This window comes from Thamnophis elegans, chromosome 16 (genome assembly GCF_009769535.1).
Source record: "Thamnophis elegans isolate rThaEle1 chromosome 16, rThaEle1.pri, whole genome shotgun sequence".
NCBI lineage: Eukaryota > Metazoa > Chordata > Lepidosauria > Squamata > Colubridae > Thamnophis > Thamnophis elegans.
Window position 1 is genome coordinate 8,661,503 of NC_045556.1, and position 21,414 is coordinate 8,682,916.

General features: G+C 44.6%; 1 protein-coding gene across 1 annotated transcript in view; it reads left to right on the plus strand.

The window, feature by feature from the left end:
• The window catches only part of GLDN (gliomedin), a 29,532-nt gene extending 9,929 nt beyond the window's left edge, over positions 1-19,603 (plus strand). The window contains exons 5-10 of the mRNA XM_032233136.1: positions 1,605-1,751; positions 3,197-3,340; positions 9,799-9,882; positions 9,974-10,099; positions 13,437-13,587; positions 19,078-19,603. Of these exons, the coding sequence (XP_032089027.1) occupies positions 1,605-1,751; positions 3,197-3,340; positions 9,799-9,882; positions 9,974-10,099; positions 13,437-13,587; positions 19,078-19,591 (1,166 nt within the window). The 3' untranslated portion in view covers positions 19,592-19,603. The remainder of the gene's footprint in view (positions 1-1,604; positions 1,752-3,196; positions 3,341-9,798; positions 9,883-9,973; positions 10,100-13,436; positions 13,588-19,077) is intronic.
• Positions 19,604-21,414: the final 1,811 nt, after the last annotated feature.

Consider the following 21,414-nt stretch of genomic DNA (forward strand, 5'->3'; position numbering starts at 1 on the left):
GATGATATTGACCACACATATTGTCTCAGATTGTGGTCTGTTTGGTTTTTTCAGGCTAGATTGTTGCATTGTATAGAATGAGATTTATTTATTTATTCCTCACGTTCATACACCACCCACATCACCTGACTCTATAACAACGAGGTTCCTCAAATGATTTGATTGGTCTCATATCTCAGCCAACATAATTTTGCCTGGGCCTTGAATGAGATGCAACTGAGCTGGAATCTGGTTTAGACATAGCATTAGAGGTTGAATATGTGCTCCTCGTGATGAGGTACTTGAGGTATTCTTCCCATGTGATCAATACCTGAATGTTTTCAAGGCAGTAGCAAATTTTTATGGGTAGCTTTAGTCCAGGGGTAGTCAACCTTTTTATACCTACCGCCCAGTTTTGTATCTCTGTTAGTAGTAAAATTTTCTAACTGCCCACCGGTTCCACAGTAATGGTGATTTATAAAGTAGGGAAGTAACTTTACTTTATAAAATTTATAAAGCAGACTTACAGCAAACCCCTACCGGCGCCCACCATGAAGGCTGGAACGCCCACTAATGGGTGGTAGGGACCAGGTTGACTACCACTGCTTTAGTCTATAGAAGCCCTTTGATGCCTTCAAGGAATCCCAGAAGTGATTTTTCCAAAAGGCAACTGGACTTCCTTGGGTTTTCTTCATTTAAAATCTCTTTGCAACTTCTTCAGTTCTGAAGAAGCTTCTTGGATGAGAAGCAAAATGTTTTTAAGGGAAAAACCAAGAAAGTCCGTTTGCCTTTTGGAAAAATTATCTTTGGGACAACCATGACTTGGATGGCTGAGAATCTCCTTAGACAACTTCAAGGAATCGTTAATTTCATTGCGTTTCTTCCTTTTGTCTATAAACTGTATATATTGTTATGTGTTGTTGTTAGTTGCGAAGTTGTGTCCGACCCATCGCGATCCCATGGACGACGTTTCTCCAGGCCTTCCCATCCTCTACCATCCTCTGGAGTCTATTTAAGCTCATGCTGACTGCTTCGGTGACTCCATCCAGCCACCTCCTTCTCTGCCTTCCCCTTCTTCTTTTGCCCTCCATCGTTTCCAGCATGAGGCTCTTCTCCAGGGAGTCCTTCCTTCTCATTAGGTGGTCAAAGTATTTGAGTTTCCTCTTCAGGATCTGACCTTCTAAAGAGCAGTCAGGGTTGATCTCCTCTAGGACTGGCCGGTTGGACGGCCTTTCGGTCCAAGGGACTTGCAGGAGACTTCTCCAGCACCAGAGTTCAAAGGCCTCCATTCTTTGGCGCTTAGCCTTTCTTATGGTCCAACCTTCACAGCCATCCATTGCGACTGGAAAAACCATAGCTTCGACTATACACACTTTTGTTGGCAGGATATTGTTATGTACACATGTATTAATGGGGGAGATGTTTTTTTAAAAAAATCTGTAACTTGGTCTTGACCATAAATAAACAAGTAAATAAATGAATATTCTCAGGGCAAGCAGAGTGGGGAAACTACTGTGGGTTGAATTCAGGTCTCCTTTATAAATATCTCCTACAAACTTTTGGATTGCATGTATTCTTGGCTGCCTATCTTTTGTGGCATTTAATGTTCTCCTGTGTTTTTCCAGGACTGAAGGGTGACCCTGGAGAGAAGGGTGAAAAAGGAGATCGTGGTGAAATTGGCACACCTGGAAAAGAGGGGGGACGAGGTGAAAAAGGCTCCAGAGGGCCCAAAGGGGACAAAGGAGAAGCAACCAATGAACTGGTGTCTGAAGGTAAGATGAAATGATGGTCTACAAAGAACACAATGGTGGTAGAGTTGGAAATCAGCCTTTTCCAAGTCGACTCCTTCCAGATGTGTTGACCTCAGAGGATGAGATTGAAACACATCTGGCAGGCATCAGGTTTTGGTTAGAAATAGAATAACGAGTTGGGAGGGACCTTGGAGGTCTTCTAGTCCAACCCCCTGTTTAGGCAGGAAACCCTACACCTCTTCAGGCAAATGATTAATGGTTAAGGTTAAGACAAAGGATGAAGAAGGCTTGTTCTTCATGGTAGCTAGCCAAGATTTTTTTAAAAATATTTATTTAGTTATTCAATTTCTATAGCCAACCAACTCAACAAGTGACTCTGATGCTTGGGGATGCGCATGGGCTGCACACAAACACCCTAGAACAGCTAAAGAGCAGAAGTAGCTAAAGAGCAGAAGTTGCCTCCAGAAGTTGTAAATACTCCAACACTGGAAGTTTTTAAGAAGATGTTGGATACCCATTTGTCTGAAGTGGTGTAGGGTTTCCTGCCTAAGCAAGGGGTTGACTAGAAGACTTCCAGGGTCCCTTCCAACTCTGCTATTCTACTCTACTCTACTCTACTCTACTCTACTCTACTCTACTCTACTCTACTCTACTCTACTCTACTCTACTCTACTCTTCTATATTCTATATTCCATTCCATTCTATATGTCTTCTCTTCCCTTCCCTTCCCTTCCCTTTTACTCTACTCTACTCTACTCTACTCTACTCTACTCTACTCTACTCTACTCTACTCTACTCTACTCTACTCTTCTATATTCTATATTCCATTCCATGTCTCTTCTCTTCTCTTCTCTTCTCTCCTCTCCTCTCCTACTCTACTCTACTCTACTCTACTCTACTCTACTCTACTCTACTCTACTCTATATTCCATTCCATTCTATGTCTCTTCTCTTCTCTTTTCTTCTCTCCTACTCTACTCTACTCTACTCTACTCTACTCTACTCTACTCTACTCTACTCTACTCTACTCTTCTATATTCTATATTCCATTCCATTCTATGTGTCTTCTCTTCTCTTCTCTTCTACTCTACTCTACTCTATTCTTCTATATTCTATATTCCATTCCATTCTATATGTCTTCTCTTCTCCTCTCCTCCCCTCCCCTCCCCTCCCCTCCCCTCCATTCCACTCCACTCCATTCTATTCTGAAGAAGTTTCCATGTTCACAAGGTGGAGTTGCCCTAGACTCCACTGCTTTCAGATGACTCATGTGGTAGCAGAGATGACCTCAAGAGAGCCCTAATGGTGGAGATGTCCACCTTGTTGTTGTTGATTGGTTCTGATGCATTCTGGATGGAGGAGGGAAGAGGAGACGAATAGAGCAACAACATTTACCGAGTGACCTTGACCTTCCTCTCCGGAAGAGTAATTCTCTCTCACCATTTTTGATTGGTGCTTCTACCGTAGGTGAGAAAGGGGATCCTGGTCCTCCAGGACCTCCTGGTCCCCCAGGGCCTCAGGGACCACCAGGGCCTCAAGGACCACCAGGAACCTCAGGGAAGCGTAAAGCCAAGCCCCAGGAGGAGAAGATCTACAACACCGAATGCACAGGTGAGTGTTTCTGGATGCTAACTACAGGCCACCTGCTGCTTTGCCTCTCCATTTTGTTTCTGAGTCAAATGTCCATTGTTCAGATGATCTACACTATTGTCTTCAGGCAAGAGTGGGCTTCAAAAATTTCAGCAACGGGTTCTCTGCCCGGTTGCTGGGTGAGCATGGCCATGGTGGGGGTGGCCTAGTTGGCCTCCTGCACCACGGTGGGCGGCAACATTTTTCGCCCTCTCCAGGCTCCAGAGGTTTTTATCGAACCTCCGGGAGGGCAAAAACTGCTTCCCCAGGCTCTGGAGGCTTTCCGGAGACTGGAAACAAGCCTGTTTATGGACTTCCAGAACCTCCGGTAAACCCGCTTTCCCCCTTCCCCGAGCTTCCATGCAGGCCCTGCACTTACCTGGCATGATGAAGGGGTTGCATGGAGCAGGGGTGGGTTCCTGCCGGCCTTAGTACTGGTTTGGCACGAAGAAATTTGCGCAAGCACAAAACATTAGAAAAGGAATCAAAATTACATTTTTTCAATGAAGATTGTTCTGCGCATGTGCAGAACAGAAAATCAAGATGACGGCCCCGAGGATAGAACCAGTTAGCAATAGCAATAGCAATAGCAGTTAGACTTATATACCGCTTCATAGGGCTTTCAGCCCTCTCTAAGCGGTTTACAGAGTCAGCATATTGCCCCCAACAACAATCCGGGTCCTCATTTTACCCACCTCGGAAGGATGGAAGGCTGAGTCAACCCTGAGCCGGTGAGATTTGAACAGCCGAACTGCAGAACTGCAGTCAGCTGAAGTAGCCTGCAGTGCTGCATTTAACCACTGCGCCACCTCGGCTCTGGCGTGTGTCCAGCCAAATTACTACCTACTTGGCCAAACTGGTCTGAAGTGATAGGAACCCACCTCTGGGGTGGAGACTCCTGGGAGGGGCAGGGTAGGAGAGGTGGGGTGGGCATGGCCAGCCAGGCGTGGCATTTGGGAGTTCGGTGAATTGGGCAGAATCCTAGCTAGACGCTTTGCCCAATCCCATGGGAACCTCCAGCAGCCCACCCCTGTCTTCAGGTCAGAACAAATGGACCTCTTGAGCCATTTCTCCTTTCAAGCTTTGACTACGTTCTTCTGCTCTTTCTACGTCTGGATCATTCCTTAGGTAGCTCCAGTGAAATATCTCCACTCTTCTCTGCGGTTCTACCACAAAACCGCGGAGGACAAAATCGCGGTCGACGAAAGCGCGTATGTGACGTCATCACAGCGCGACGAAAAAGATCGAAAAAGATCGAAAAATGTAAAAATAAAGCTAAAACCTTCCCCTAACCCCCCCAAACCTAACCCTAAACCTAACCCTAAACCTAACCCTTAACCTAACCCTAAACCTAACCCTAAACCTAACCCTAAACCTAACCCTTACCTTTATGTGAATCGGCTTGCTGTAATTTAATTTTTATTTCAATTTTTCGATCTTTTTCGTCGCGTTGTGATGACGTCACATACGCGATTTCGTCGACCGCGCTTTTGTGGAACGCGCTTTTGACGGGTCACGCTTCTCTGCACCCCACCAAAAAAACCCAACAACTGAGTTTAGTTCTGCTATTTTGGGTGGCTCCCACCTTTTTTGTCTCCCCTCCTCCCCCTGAAGGTGTCCCATGCTTGTTTTCTACCCTGTGAAGTGGGTACGTGGCTCTCTTCCAATGCTCAGAACAGAACGTTCCATTTCAAGGATGCTGTGGGGGGAGATCTTGCTTTCACCCGCTCCTCTATGTACTATTTTGGGGGCTGGCTGATTAGCTTGCCATGGAGCTGGCGCCCTACTGGTTCCATCTCCTGCTGTGTCTAGCTTCTGTCTTATCTTATGTGACAGAGGAGAAGATAATTGGGGGTGGATAAGGACTTCAGCAGTCATTTGCAAGGTAAGCCTTGATTAGTGAGAGCTCCAACCAACTCAGAGAGATGCTTAAGTCCATCTCTAAGCCCAGAAACTTAGCAACAGAGTTTTGTATTGAGGTTCAGCTAGTTCCAAGACCAGCTGGACCAACCCTTGCATGGAATTCTGGGGAATCTGGCTTGATGGAAGGGAAGGCCCATTAGTAAATGATCCAGCTCAGGTTTGATTTCATTTCATTTCATTTTCATTTTTTTTTTCATGAAAACTGTTTTATTTCATTTTCATTTTCATTTTGTACAATCACTTATATACTGTGCAATTAAGAAAACAATAAACACAACTCATCTTCTATTCCACCATAGAAAACCAACATAACACTTCAATCCTCCATACACCCTTTCTTCTCCCCCTCCAACTTTCATTTCTCCCCTCCAACATTCCCCTCTTCTACTTCCCCTCCCCCTCAGACATTCCTTTCTCCCCTTCCCTCCATCTCACCCTCCTTACATTCCCCTCTCACTCCCTCTCTACTCCTCCCTCTTCTTTCCCTCTACTCCTCGCTTCGGTGTATTTCTACTATTCATTAATCTATTCGATTTATATTTTATACTAAAGTTGAAAGAAAAGAAAAGAAAAAAGGAAAATAAAAGGAAAAGAGAAAAAAAAGCAAAAAAAGCATCAGTATACAAGTGCATTCTTATTGTTTTGGAAATTGAAAGTATATTTCCCCCCCTCCCCCCCTCCCCCCATTAAACCCCCCTCCCTAGCCCCCTTCCGACTTCCCAGATCCCATACCCGGCATAGCTTTTTATCAAACACAGTCTAGAGTATATTAAAACCAAATAGATTAAAAATTAAAAGATAAAAGATAAAGTAAAAAAGAAAGGAATAAAAAAAAAAACAAAAAAAGGGAAAAATCAATAAACTCTCTACATTGAGCTCAGCTTCTCATCATTATTAAAACTTAAACAATGTAAAATATACATCATTCCTAATCTCAATTAATTTATTACTTGCAGGATTTCAAACTGTATTGAATCAAATAGAATTCTACTCTAGCTAGGGGGCTTATCTCATTTTCATTTATTGAATTTCTATGCCGCCCAATCCCGAGGGACTCCGGGCGGCTTACAGAAATGACAAAAAAAATTAAAAAGAATTTTTAAAAACAATGGGACACAACAAAGTTAAAAAAAGGAACTCAACAAACACCCAGTTGAAAGGGGGCTGGACCTCAATCAAGGGGTCAACAGCCCCAGGCCTGCCGGAAAAGCCAGGTTTTAATGGCTTTGCGAAAGGCCATGAGAGTGGGAAGGGCCCGGATCTCTGGGGGGAGCTCATTCCATAGTGCTGGAGCGGCAACAGAGAAGGCCCTACTCCTAGGCGTCGCCAGCCAGCATTGTCCCACTGAAGGCACCCGGAGAAGGTCCATCCTGTGCGATCTTATTGGTCTTAGGGAGGTATGTGGCAGGAGACAGTCTTGTAGGTATCCGAGTCCTAGGCCATGTAGGGCTTTAAAGGTGATAACCAGCACCTTGAATCATGCTCGGAGACCAATGGGCAGCCAGTGCAGCTCGTGGAGGATAGGTGCGTGGCACGACAAAACCGCGGTCCACTAAAGCGCGCCCGATTAAAGCGCGTCGCTGACGTCATCAGCAGCGCAACAACAGCAACCACGGAGAAAAAAGAGCGCTTTAAAAAGTGCTTTGAAAGCAAGCCGATTCACGTTAAGGTAAGGGTTAGGTTTAGGGTTAGGGTTAGGTTAAGGGTTAGGGTTAGGTTTAGGGTTGGGTTAAGCGTTAGGGTTAGGTTTAGGGTTAGGTTAAGGGTTAGCGTTAGGTTTAGCGTTAGGTTAAGGGTTAGGTTTAGGGTTAGGTTTAGGGTTAGGTTTAGGGTTAGGTTAAGGGTTAGGTTTAGGGTTAGGTTTAGGGTTAGGTTTCGGGGGGTTACGTTTAGGTTTAGGGGTTAATTTTAGCTTTAGCGCTCACAGCGTGCTTTTTTCGTCGCACTGTGATGACGTCAGGTACGCGGTTTCATCGAGCGTGCTTTAGTCGGCCGCGGTTTTGTGGTGGAACCGGATAGGTGTATAGATAGATTGATGAGTAAATGCTCCCAGGTTCAACCTTGAGATCTCCCAAGAAGGGCTTGGACAACATTTTTTTGAGGGGGGGGGGGAGGTGAATTTTCAGAGAGCTGCTGTGAAGTTGGGGCTACTGGAAGTGGTGGCTGGATGATCTACTTTGGTTCAAAGCAGCTCTTCCCTAGATGGTCCTGTTACCTCTTTGGCTTGAAGCTACCAAGAAGACCCAAGAAGTAGGATGTGAGAGAATGGCGATGGCACAATCTAACTTTTCTCCCATTTTGAAAGGGGTCTGAACTAGGTTAGAGCACCAGCATTTGAGGTCTACTTGGGCTGAACCTCCAGCATCGCATGTGAAATCGAAAGAATCTCATTCCAAACCCAGAATTGGAGGTAGCAACATCTCTCCCCACCCCCTCTTTAGACTGAAGAACAGTTTTGATGGGGAACCAGGGATTGGTTTGGATGATCGTACAAAGAGCTGACCCTTAGAACAACTTCACACAAGCACCTAAGGGTGCTTTTAAGTCTGCTTTGTGAGAACGGGACTACTTGACCATGTTCTTCTACAACAAGCAGGGATCCCAATGCTGAAGGGGAACATAACTACAGGCTGTTCTGATCCTTTACAAGGAGAGAATGTTGTGTACTGTGAAGTAGTTGCAGTAGGATCCAGGGAGCCTTCCTTGAAACAAAACAGTTTCTTCACCCTGAACTCGAGGTGCCATGTGGGGTGGGAAAGCTTATCTAAGTGTGAAGCTCGCTTCTGGTTTGAGATTTGTGGACTGATCTGTAGGTCTTGGGGGACATCCAATGGAAACATGGACGTCCTTAGATTTTTAATTTTTTTTTAGTTAAAGGTTATGGCAAGTCACAAACCCTGTTCTTCTCTTCATCACATATGTTAGTTTGGAGCTTGACTTTTTCCCCACACAAAAAGAATAAAATCCTTGGTTAAAAGAGGGCTGTCTGCCCTCCTAGGAAAAGGAACTGTAGAGAGAATAGAATAGAATAAAATAGAATAGAATATAGCAATAGCACTTAGACTTATATACCACTTCACAGGGCTTTCCAGCCCTCTCTAAGCTGTTTACAGAGTCAGCCTCTTGCCCCCAACAATCTGGATCCGAGGTGGCGCAGTGGTTAGAGTGCAGCACTGCAGGCTACTTCAGCTGACAGCAGTTCTGCAGTTCGGCTGTTCAAATCTCACCGGCTCAAGGTTGACTCAGCCTTCCATCCTTCCGAGGTGGGTAAAATGAGGACCCAGATTGTGGGGGCGATATGCTGACTCTGTAAACCGCTTAGAGAGGGCTGAAAGCCCTATGAAGAGGTATAGAAAACTGCTATTGCTATTGTTTTACTCACCTCGGAAGGATGGAAGGCTGAGTCAACCTTGAGCCTGGTGAGATTTGAACTGCCAAACTGCTGGCAGCTGGTGATCAGCAGAAGTAGCCTGCAGTACTGAACTCTAACCACTGCGCCATGCGGCTCCAATAGAATCGAATAAATAGAATAGAACAGAAAATAGAAAAGAACAGAACAGAACAGAGAATCGAATCAAATCGAATAGAATCGAATAGAATCGAATAAAATAGAATCGAATAAAATAGAATCGAATAAAATAGAATCGAATAAAATAGAATCGAATAAAATAGAATCGAATAAAATAGAATCGAATAAAATAGAATCGAATAGAATAGAATAATAGAATTGGGAAGTTGAGCCCATCATGTCATCATTATCCCAATCAGACAATCAGAATAGAGTTGGAAGGGGCCATTCAGGTCATCTAGTCCAACTCCCTGCTCAAGCAGGAGACCGTATACCAGGGCTGTCAAACTCCCAGCCCGTGGGCCGGATGCATTACATGCTGGCCATGCCCATGCCTGATTTAGCGAAGTGGAAAAAAATCCCAATATGTCAGATGACACCACCCTGACCATGTGAGTCGTTCCTGACTCTAGGGGGCGGTGCTCATCTCCGTTTCAAAGCCGAAGAGCCAGCGCTGTCCGAAGACGTCTCCGTGGTCATGTGGCTGGCATGACTAAACGCCGAAGGCTCACGGAACGCTGTTACCTTCCCACCAAAGGTGGTCCCTATTTTTCCATTTGCATTTTTTATGCGCCTCTGAACTGCTAGGTTGGCAGAAGCTGGGAGAAGTCACGGGAGCTCACTCCGTTACGCGGCGCTAGGGATTCGAACCGCTGAACTGCTGACCTTTCTGATCGACAAGCTCAGCTTCTTAGCCACTGAGGCCCCACGTCTCTTTTATGGATGTGATAAAGGATGGTATAAAAGGGCATTAGATAGACTATCATCAGCAATGAACACTGATTTAAAAAATAAAATAAATCTGAAGGATTGGGGGGGGCAAAGAAAAACTTTTAAATAAGTATAAACATTTTTTAGCATCATGAAACAATGTCTTCTCTCTTTCTTTTTTTTTGTTGTCAAAGTTCACCCACAATCTCTGCTTCTCTTTCCTGCCCTCCTGTTTTAGGAGAGACTTGTAGCATTCCAAACGATGATACTCTCACCGGGAAAGCCAAAGAGCAAGGCCATCTCCATCCACGCAGGAAACCTGGTAAGAGTAATTCCTTCCAAATCCTTCTTGAAAAAAATTACAGGGGATTGCCACCTGCTGTCTCTGGCGCTGACTCTTCTCTCTTTGTTAGAAAACACGATCGAGTCTATTGGGAGCCCCGAAGAGATCGTCAAACTGAAGCAAAGTTACGGGGCGTGGATGGTAGATCTCGGAAACCGCTCTGATGAAAAGATCTGGATTGCTGAGCATTTCACGGGTAAACCTGGAGTAAACCCGCTTGGGTTTACAGTTATGCTTTTGGAGGAGCAATAACATACAGTCATATAGCAATAGCATCTACACTTATATACCGCTTCACAGGGCTTTTACAGCCTTATCTAAGCGATTTACAGAGTCAGCCTGTTGCCCCCAACAACCTGGGCCCTCACTTTACCCACCTGGGAAGGATGGAAGGCTGAGTCAACCTTGAGCCTGGTGAGACCTGAACTGCCAAACTGCTGGCAGCTGGCAGTCAGTAGAAGTAGCCTGCAGTACGGACAATGCAGGAGAAATCCGGTTCACTCAGTTCAATTCATTGGCTCAGTGGCGGTTGGTGATAGATACACATAAGGGAATATCGCTCCCGCCGCCTTGAGTCCGGAAGCAGTTCCATAGGTGGAAGGCGAAGACTTTTTGGTGAATTGATAACATTTAGCACTCTTAAAGCAGCCCCAGACTGCTCCTGAGTGAAAGAATGGAACATCTGCCAGTTTGAACTGAGGTAACAGAATGTGAGGCAACTGGCAGTTGGAACAGAATTCTCTTCAGGTGGGGAGGGGGAGTAGAACTCCTTCACATCAGAGGGTGTTAATTACTGTATAAGAAATGCTAATGATCTGATGGTCATTTTGAAAAATCCTGGCAAATGTCAAGTTTGTAGGCTTTACAGTTCTGGAGATTTCATGATGAGTGAGTGGTATTTGGCATATATATATATATATATGTATATATATATATATATATATATATATATATGTATGTATGTATGTATGTATGTATGTATGTATGTATGTATTAAAGTCACAACCCCTGGTATGCCCAAGTATGGGAGGAAGGTCACACTTCCACTCTCTGTCTTCGGCTCGTCACAAGAGTCCATCCAGACAGAAACCCAATATTTTTTACTGTTGCCTTTTTTGTTACATTTGTTATATTTATGCTGATAAATAAATAAAGGGAGACTAGTATAGATCTATTTCAAGCTATTTAGCTCTCATCAGCTAGCCATACCCGAGTTTTTGGGAATCGAACCTGTGCTCTATTGCCTCCCAGGCAGGGAGAACGACTATATATATATACATATATATATATATATGACTATATATATATATATATGCCACCCCATGCTGCCCTACAACACTCTCTGGGCACTTAAGAGTAGCATATGAAAACAATGTAGAAGCATTAGTTGCATATTGCATCCAACAATCTGGCTCTTCATTTTACTGACCTCGGAAGGATGGAAGGATGGATCAATCTTGACCCTTGTCAAGATCGAACTCCAGGCTGTGGGCAGAGTTACCCTGCAATACTGCGCTTTAATCATTGCCCCACCAGGGTTCCTTGACTGTCTAGAAATCATGTTAAGATGCATATCCTTTTTATTTGCAAATAGCAATAGCAATAGCAGTTAGACTTATATACCGCTTCATAGGGCTTTCAGCCCTCTCTAAGCGGTTTACAGAGTCAGCATATCGCCCCCACAGTCTGGGTCCTCATTTCACCCACCTCGGAAGGATGGAAGGCTGAGTCAACCTTGAGCCGGTGAGATTAGAACCGCTGAACTGCAGATAACAGTCAGTTGAAGTGGCCTGCAGTACTGCACCCTAACCACTGCGCCACCTCGGCTCTAAAGACCAGGCATTTAAGTACTGTGTGCCTTTTTTTTAAAAAAAAGGAAGATAAATTCTTAACAAGTGTGAAAACAGGACAATACAGACTGTGCCCAGATGCTACTGTCCTGAGAAAGTGAAAAAAAAGTTACATTTTTCAGATTGCGATCTCCGCCATGGATCTGATGCCCAGTTTCCCTCTTTGCATACATTGACTAGGCTCATGCATCATTCTTGAGCCATGATTTGGTTTGTACCTTAAAAAAAAAAACAGAGTGAGCCCATCCATTGGGGCTTGTAAACTATGATTTATGATTCAGCATGTTGCATGGATTCAACTAATCGGGATTTATACAGGAAACCCTGGTTAAACATAAGGGATAAACCTCACCATTGGGATTAATCCCAACGATGATTTATGGCTTAGCATTTTATGATTTGTATCCTGCCAGAATTGTGCATCTCCAGTGTGGCATAAATGCTGTCATCTGTGACTTTTTGGAGAAATCATAGCTTTGTAAAATATGTGAAACTAGTCAGTGTGAAAATGTACACCAGCTGCTTAATCCTGGCAGGTGAGCTTTGAAAGGTTTATATAACGCCTTTTCCCCACGAGCTCAGGATAACTTATACGTAGAGATATCTCCTTTCCTTTGTATCGTTGTAACAATCAATCTGCTTCATAGGTAGGACTGTGAGAGGTTGACTTGGGCATAAGTCATTCATGCGTTTCTGTGGTTATCAACCTTGTGATGTAGCTCACACGGAAAAATTCTCAGATGACCTAACTATACTTTATGAAACCGTTTCCCCCAGTTGTCTCCCAAGGCCAATCCCAAATACAATTTTAACAAAATGCACCACTGTTTGGTTTGTTGGTAGCAGTGCCCCAGAGAGAAAGTCCATACAGAGAGTGGTAAGGACAGTGGAGAATAGCAATAGCAATAGCAGTTGGACTTATATACCGCTTCATAGGGCTTTCAGCCCTCTCTAAGCGGTTTACAGAGTCAGCATATTGCCCCCAACAACAATCCGGGTCCTCATTTTACCCACCTCGGAAGGATGGAAGGCTGAGTCAACCCTGAGCCGGTGAGATTTGAACAGCTGAACTGCAGAACTGCAGTCAGCTGAAGTAGCCTGCAGTGCTGCATTTAACCACTGCGCCACCTCGGCTCTATGAAGATTATAGGAAGCTCCATTATTCTGGATACTGCTTATAAGTGCTATGTGGTTAGAGTTCAAAACATTGTTAGAGACCCCACCCACCCACTTTACGGTCTGTTTCTCCCCTCTTCAAAGTATTTCTAGCAGGACTAACAGATTCTGTAACAGCTTTGTTCCTTTTGCCATCTTGTAAACTTGCAAGATTCGTTTTTCTCGCCATCTACATGTATACGTTCAAACTTGACTCTGATATTTATCTGTGTCATATGTATGTGTATGTATAATGGTCATCTTTTGAGAGCAGACTACAACAAAATTTCATTTTAATGTATGTTGATTAGTGTGACAATAAATAGACAATAAAGTCCTTCTCCTCTTCTCTCCTCTTCTCCTCTACTCTAATTTTGTGGATCAGCTGATCAGCTGAAGGAGAACTTGAAGTTGGGCCTTTCTAGGTCTAGAGGAGACCAACATCTTATCTGCTACACTGTATTGAGTTAGAAAAGCCTAGGAATGTCAGTGAGCAGGTACTCAATTTGTGCACTTTTGTATCAACAGGACATGTAATCAAGGAATACCAGGACCTCAATGCATTGTGGAATGGCAACTATACCACCATTGAACTGCCCTGGTCATATTATGGATGTGGCCATGCCATCTACAACAATGCTCTGTACTACCAACGGGTGGGACGCAACATTGTTGTGAAGTAAGTAGCAGTGGCAGCTTGAACTTCATGGATAAGGCGAGACAGGCTCTGTTTCAGATGAGCAGAGTTGGAAAGGACATTGTAGGTCATCTGGTCCAACCCCCTGCTCAAGGAGGAGACCCTACACCATTTCTGACAAATGGCAGTCCAATCTCTTCTGGAAAGCCTCAAGTGATGACGCTCCCGCAACTTCCAAAGGCAACTTCTGTTCCATGGGTTGATTGTTCTCACTTTCAGAAAATGTCTCCTTATTTCTAGGTTGAATCTCTCCTTGGTCAATTTCCATCCATGATTCCTTGTCTGGCCTTCAGATGCTTTGGGAAATACCTTGACCCCCTTCCTCTCTGTGGCAGACCCTCAAATATTGGGACTCTGCTATCTTGTCTCACCTGGTCCTTCTCTTCACTAGACTAGCCATGCCCAATTCCTGTAACTGTTCTTTGTATGCTTTAGTCCCTTAATTAATTTAGTCCAGTCCCTTAATCAACCTGGTTGCTCTTCTCTGCACGTTTTTTTAGAGTCTCAACATCTTTTTTATAGTATGGTGACCAAAATTGGATGCAGTATTTTAGGAGTGGTCCTACTATGGCTTTCTATTCATTCTCTGCAAGGAATTGGGAGAGAAGGCCAAAGAATTGTTTAAGCACTGGAAAACGTTCAGCTAGTGAGTCAAATAGGTCACCTGGTTGGGGATGCTCATTCAGGACTATCCTAGCAGCGGGATTACTGCAGGATAAAGTACCAACATCATCCCCCAGTATTTCCAGGTAAAACAAAACCATGGTGGTGCTGTTGGTCAGTACGGACAATACTGAGATGAATGGAGTCTTGGTCAATTCGATGTGAAGCAACTTCTCTTATTCCTGTTCTTTTGGATAGTGTGACCTTCAAGAGGTCATTTCTAGGTTTGTAATTCTGTGTCCCTTAACCCAGTGGTCTCCAACTTTGGCAACTTTAAGACTTGTGGACTTCAACTCCCAGAGTTCCTCAACCAGCAAAGCTGGCTGAGGAACTCTGGAAATTGAAGTCCACAGGTCTTAAAGTTGCCAAGGTTGGAGACCACTGCCTTAGCCCACCGAAAAGCCATGTGCTTGTGTAGTAGAAGCATTAGAATCTGGAAGTCTTCTGGGGCTGGATCAGGGGTCAGCAACCTGTAGCTCTGGAGCCGCATGTGTCTCTTTCATCCCTCTGCTGTGGCTCTGTTGCCGATCGGCTCCACAATTGATAGGGCTTTCGGTTAGGACAGGTAGAGGAAAAAGGATGCCACGCTAGGAGGAGACTCTATGGTGGGGGAACCGGACTTCCACTTGGCTTCAGAACTGAACAGGGGGCTTCCGGTTAGGACCTTTGTGGCTCTTTGATTGTTGCCGACCCCTGGGCTAGATGGACAAATGATCGAAAGAGACTTCTTCCCCCATGTTCAGGCTTGAGCCTGATCTACATAATCTATGGATTTCCTTCCAGAAGTGATGTCTCTCTTCCAGGTGTCAGAACCAGCTGGCTTTGTGCCCAGAACTCATCAGCAACTGCCACATATTCACCTGTCTGTTTATTAAATTGTACATATGCTTAGGCATAACAACACCCTTTGTTCCCCCCTGTCCCTTAACTACCAAAGTTCCATAGCCCTCCTTTTTTTAAAAAAAAAGTCTTGGGTTGATATTGTAGAGTTGATTCAAAGCTGTCCATGGAACAAGCAGGGCTGCCCATCTGGGTGGAAACGTGTGGGAGCTGAGACAGCTCAAGAGCTCTAGCCTAGTGCTGCTGGCTCACAAGGTCTCAGGTGCAAAGCATGAGTAGTCCCCCCTGCTTCCTTGCCTTTGATGTGTGAGCCAAAAACAATATCGCTCAGTTTGAAAGCAGGTGTGGGTTGCTCCTCGCTCTCTTCCCTTGGAGGGAGGGGGGGGGGCACAGCAAGGAAACGAAGGAGGGTCATGAGAGCCTAATTTGGTCTGTTGAAAGGCAGACTTGATCATGAAGCAAAATCTTTTAGTTATCCCTGGTTGTCTCTAAAAGGGGGCTTCCAATTGGCCACGGAAGAAGTGGCGGACGGGAATTGTTTTTGCAAAAAATAAATTAACAAGTCATATTAAGTAGGAAGTTTTGGTTACGTTGTTTGGCTGCATTGAAAGACGGGGGTCTTCCATGAAGTGGAATTTGGAATACAAAAACATTAGGGTAAGGGAACCTGGAATGAGATAGTATACGCATCGTGGTGTATTAGAATGAACATGATGGTGAAAAATAATTGTACAACTCTAGCACTGTTTAAGTAGTATATATGTTATATGTTTTCACTTTGGTTTTTATGGCAAGTGAAATGCCACGTGGCACGACAAAACCGCGCTCGACTAAAGCGCGCTCAATTAAACCGCGTCGCTGACGTCATCAACAGGGCGACAACAGCGAGCGTGGAGAAAGAAGGGCGCTTTAAATAGCGCTTTAAAAGCAAGCTGATTCAAGTTAAGGTAAGGGTTAGGTTTAGGGTTAGGTTTAGGGTTAGGATAAGGGTTAGGTTTAGGGTTAGGTTAAGGGTTAGGATTAGGTTTAGGGTTAGGTTAAGGGTTAGGTTTAGGGTTAGGTTTAGGGTTAGGTTTAGGATTAGGTTTAGGGGGGTTAGGTTTAGGTTTAGGGGTTAATTTTAGGTTTAGCGTTTACAGCGTGCTTCTGTCTCCGCGCTGTTGTCGCCCTGTGATGACGTCAGCTACGCGGTTTCGTCGAGCGCCCTTTAGTCGAACGTGGTTTTGTGGTGGAACCGAAATGCCAAGACAGTCACACTATGTTCAATATAAAGGTAAAGGTTCCCCTCGCACATAAGTGCTAGTCGTTCCCGACTCTAGGGGGTGGTGCTCATCTCCGTTTCAAAGCCAAAGAGCCAGTGCTATCCGAAGAGGTCTCCGTGGTCATGTGGCCAGCATGACTAAACACTGAAGGCACACAGAATGCTGTTACCTTCCCACCAAAGGTGGTTCCTATTTTTTCTACTTGCATTGTTTACCTGCTTTCCAATTGCTAGATTGGTAGAAGCTGGGACAAGTCACGGGAGCTCACTCTGTTAGGGATTTGAATCGCCAAACTGCCGACCTTTCTGATGGACAAGCTCAGTATCTTAGCCACTGAGCCACCCTTAGTTGTCTCCAAAAGGGGGCTTCCAATTGGCCATGGAAAAAGTGCTGGGCAGGAATTTTTGACTGAAAAAAAATTAACAAGTCATTAAGCAGAAAGTTTTGGTTAGGTTGTTTGGATCCATTAAAAGACTGGGGACTCTTCCCAAAACTTGTAACATTTCTCCCAGAAGACACAGAAGAGAAAATGGATGAAGGTTTGGATAGACTCTGCATTCTTCAGAACAACAAATGAGCTGTCTCTTATTTCAGATGTTTATCTGTCCTCCAAGTGGTAGGTTTTTTTAATGAGCATCAATTTTCCCTCGCTGTTTCTCAACCCCACTTCCATGAAAGCAGTCTTCTTACCTGATTGAGACTTTAGAAAGAGTGCAGAGAAGAGCAACAAAGAGGATTAGGGGACTGGAGGCTAAAACATATGAAGAACGGTTGCAGGAACTGGGTATGTCTAGTTTAATGAAAAGAAGGACTAGGGGAGACGTGATAGCAGTCTTCCAATATCTCAAGGGTTGCCACAAAGAAGAGGGAGTCAAACTACCCTCCAAAGTACCTGAAGGCAGAACAAGAAGCAATGGGTGGAAACTAATCAAGGAGAGAAGCAACTTAGAACTAAGGAGAAATTTCCTGATAGAACAATTAATCAATGGAACAACTTGCCCAAAAGTTGTCAATCCCCCAATACTGGAAGTTTTTAAGATGATGTTGGGTAACCATTTCTCTGAAGTAGTGTAGGGTTTCTTGCCTAAGCAGGGGGTTGGACTAGAAGACCTCCAAGGTCCCTTCCGACTCTTATTATGTAAACTAAACTGATTGTCAGTATGTTTCCGAGCCAATTTTCCAGTTGGCGTGGTGGCGGCAAGGATAGCTACTTCAGCTGGTGGAGTTTATTGTGATAACCTTCCCATCACGAAGCCCGGTCTGAAAAGGCTCCCAGAGAGGGATTTCCTCATTATGTTTTTCCTTGGGATTTATTAGACAGGTGATAAGGAAGGGAGACTCCCAGTAAGAGGATAAATGCTGTGACAAAACAGGACACCTGGATTGTATTGATCAAAAAATAAGTGCATGAGAGTTTTCCTCCCACTTCCCCTTTTCTTGGAAAGGAAATTTCAAAAGCAAAGTTTTTCAAGAAGGGAAAAAAAAAGGGAGGATGTCTTTCAGTATTTGCTCTTCCCTTCCCATCTCATTCCATCTTCCTGGAAAGGGTACAATTTCCTTCCCAACAATAGAGGCTTCCAGATGTGCGGACTTCATCTCCAGATCCTCATCAATGGACATGTTGCTGAGGGAATTCTGGGAGATGAAGTCCATACACATCTAGAAACTGCCAAGTTGAGAAACTATTAATAATTAGATCAGCGGTCACCAACTGGTGGTCTGTGGACCACTGGTAGTTTGTAAGAAAACTTTGGTGGTCTGGAGAAAAATCTTTGTATTCTTACATTTTTAATATTGCGCTAAATCAGGGATTCTCAAACAACGATCCCTGGGCCAGGTATGGCCCGCCGAAGCAATTATTCCCACTTGCTGATGGGATGGGGTCCTTCAGGCACTTAGCTTGGCTGCCTGTTTAGTAGCTCCAGCCCTTCTTTCCCTCCCTCCCTGGGAGTCTAGGCGCTTTAGTGAGCGATGTGCGAAACTTCGGCCGGGCTCCTCAAAAGACCAAGTTTGCAGGCTGCCGATTGAGCTCCCGGGCTGGCTACAAGACAAACATTCATTCTTGGCCGTATTTGAGATTCCTAGCAGCAATGGACAACAAAGCTAGGGTGGAGCCTGGGCGCTTCACTCCGCTAACAGGAGGCCAAGCTAAGTGCCTGAAGGACCCCATCCCGTCACTAATTCATATTAGTGGTTCACGGGATTTAAAATTATGAATTTAGTGGCATCCTGAGGTCCGAAAGGTTGGTGACCCCTGAATTAGATGATCTGTAAGGCCTATCCTACTGCGACTCTGTGAAAAATAAAACCAATCTATTTGGATTCCTTATTGCTCTTCACTTACACCTAAAGAAAACAGAAAGGAATCAATATCAGGTGCCTTTGTTGTGTTTCTCATGAGTTTGGAAAAGCAGGATGCCGAGGTGGCGCAGTGGGTAGAGTGCAGTACTGCAGGCCACTTCAGCTGACTGCTAGATCAGCAGTTCAGCGGTTCAAATCTCACCGGCTCAGGGTTGACTCAGCCTTCCATCCTTCCGAGGTGGGTAAAATGAGGACCTGGATTGTTGTTGGGGGCAATATGCCGACTCTGTAAACCGCTTAGAGAGGGCTGAAAGCCCTATGAAGCGGTATATAAAAATCTGCTATTGCTATTGCTATCTTACTCTCTTGGATCGTTCTCAGATCTTTCACGCCATCTTCCTTGCAGGTACCACTTCGAGACGGGCATCTCCAAAGTGCTCTTCATTGAGAACTCTTGGTACTATGAGCGCATGTATCTCTTCAGTACCTCCAAGTCCTACTTCAGCATCGCAGCGGAGGAAAACGGTCTCTGGGTGATGTATCTTTCCCGGCCCGATGAACACATCATGGTGGCAGAAGTCGAGGAGGAGACCTTTTCTGCGTTGCGGCACATCAACACCACCTACCCGCAGTCCAAGGCGGGCAATGCCTTTGTGGCTGGCGGGGTGCTCTATATCACCGATAAGAACCACATGCACGTGGCTTTCGCTTTCGACCTCTTCCGCGAGAAGCCGTTGGAGGCCCGCTTCGAGCTGAAACTGTCCCTCTCTTTGGAAGGGTTCGAACAGAAAGTGTCTCCAGCCTCCAATGGGACCTTGGTCCCGGTGTTGGCCATGCTCTCCTACAACTGGTTGAATAAGCATCTACATACCTGGGAACATGGGTTTCTGATACAGTATCCCGTCCACTTTCTCGTCTAGCATTGGACAGCCCTTGGGTCCTCCACCTCGACAGTAAAGTTGAGCGCCTGTTTTGAGAACCTCTTCGAATTCCTGTCTTCTGTTCAAAAAAAAAATGTCCGACGAAGAGCGTATCGGGATACAGATCAGGCAAATTACAATGGTTGGCATGTCTATGAGTTAGATCTAAAGTCCTGTGCTTTCAAAGTTAAGGGCAGCTCTTAGCACCCTGAGTTCTGTTGGTCGTCTCAAGTCTTCTAGTTGGTGCAGAGGAGTTGAATCTGCATCAATCTTCCCATATTAAGGCAGTTGTAATAAAAAAATTTCTTATTAATGTACCCTGTAATTCTACTGTTGCCTGATATGAAAATAATACAAGACATGATGTCCCGTATTTGTGTCGTTCCTTTGCCTTCCTCTGTTTTTGTGTTTGTGTTGCTGCAGAGATCACTTACACACCAAAGTGCAAAGGATGGGAGAAAAGAAATCATCTTAAAGGGTTAAGTGTTAAAGCTAAAGGATAGCATTCCTACCTTAAGGTAAAGGTTTCCCTCGCACATATGTGCTAATCGTTCCCGACTCTAGTGCGGGGTGCTCAACTCCGTTTCAAAACCGACGAGCCAGCGCTGTCCAAAGACGTCTCCGTGCTCATGTGGCCGGCATGACTAAACGGCGAAGATGCACGTAATGCTGTTACCTTCCCACCAAAGGTGGTTCCTATTTTTCTATTTGCATTTTTTACGTGCTTTCGAACTGCTAGGTTGGCAGAAGATGGAACAAGTAATGGGAGCTCACCCCTTTATGTGGCACTAGGGATTCGAACCGCTGAATTGCCGGCCTTGTGATCGACAAGCTCAGCGTCTTAGCCTTCCGACAGGGCTGGCTCTTTGGCTTTGAAACGGAAATCAGCACCGCCCCCTAGAGTTGGGAACGACTAGCACAGATGTGCGAGGGAAACCTTTACCTTAAGGTAGGAATGCTATCCTAGTAAGATGACAATTTTTGCTCCACAGATTTAAAAAATGGTGCAAGAATTCCATCAACAAACTGGGGGTTCCAAAGCATTTAACCCCCCTCACTCCCCAGGCAAGGAGGATTCCATCAAAACCAGTCTTGGTCTCAACATCTTCCAAAGCCACCTGATAAGATGCCAACCCTACATCCCTGAGGCCGAGTCCTGTGAAATAAAAGGAATTTATTTAACTTACAAAGATAAAACTAACCAATGATATTTGCTTTCTTCTCATATACATACTTCACAGCTTGCAGTTTAAAATTGCTTTTTAGACAAAGGTGCAATTTATCCCATCGGCTTCTGTTTTGCTCATACAGTACAGTACATACACAAACACTCACAAGAGGGAAAATAATAATAATAATAATAATACAATTCATCAACATTGAAATACACAGACGTCGGCTGTTTCTCTTCGTAAGAATGTGTTGGCTTGTTTAGAGCAGAGAAAAATACGTCTAAATATGACCAGAACTAGTATATTACAAGCAAACAAGATTGACCTCTGCATAGTTTATACAATTACGCTGCGGAAGTTGGTTTAAATTTGTCAAACTTTTTCCTAGCTGACCGTGTGGAAGGCTGATATCAGCTACTCTCAAGTGAGCAGATGGGTTTGCTACTGGATTCTCCCATAGTTTTATTTAATTAAGTGTATCTGTGTGTGTGTAAGTGTATGTTTACTGGCCCAAACAAAACTCAAGTGATGAGGAGACATTAGCTATAGTTTCTTGAAAACTTTTGATGTCCACGATACATTCCTGATAAAAATGACAAGGCTGAAAATAAATAGGGGGAAGAGGAAGGACCCTAAAAGTAGAATGCGGTA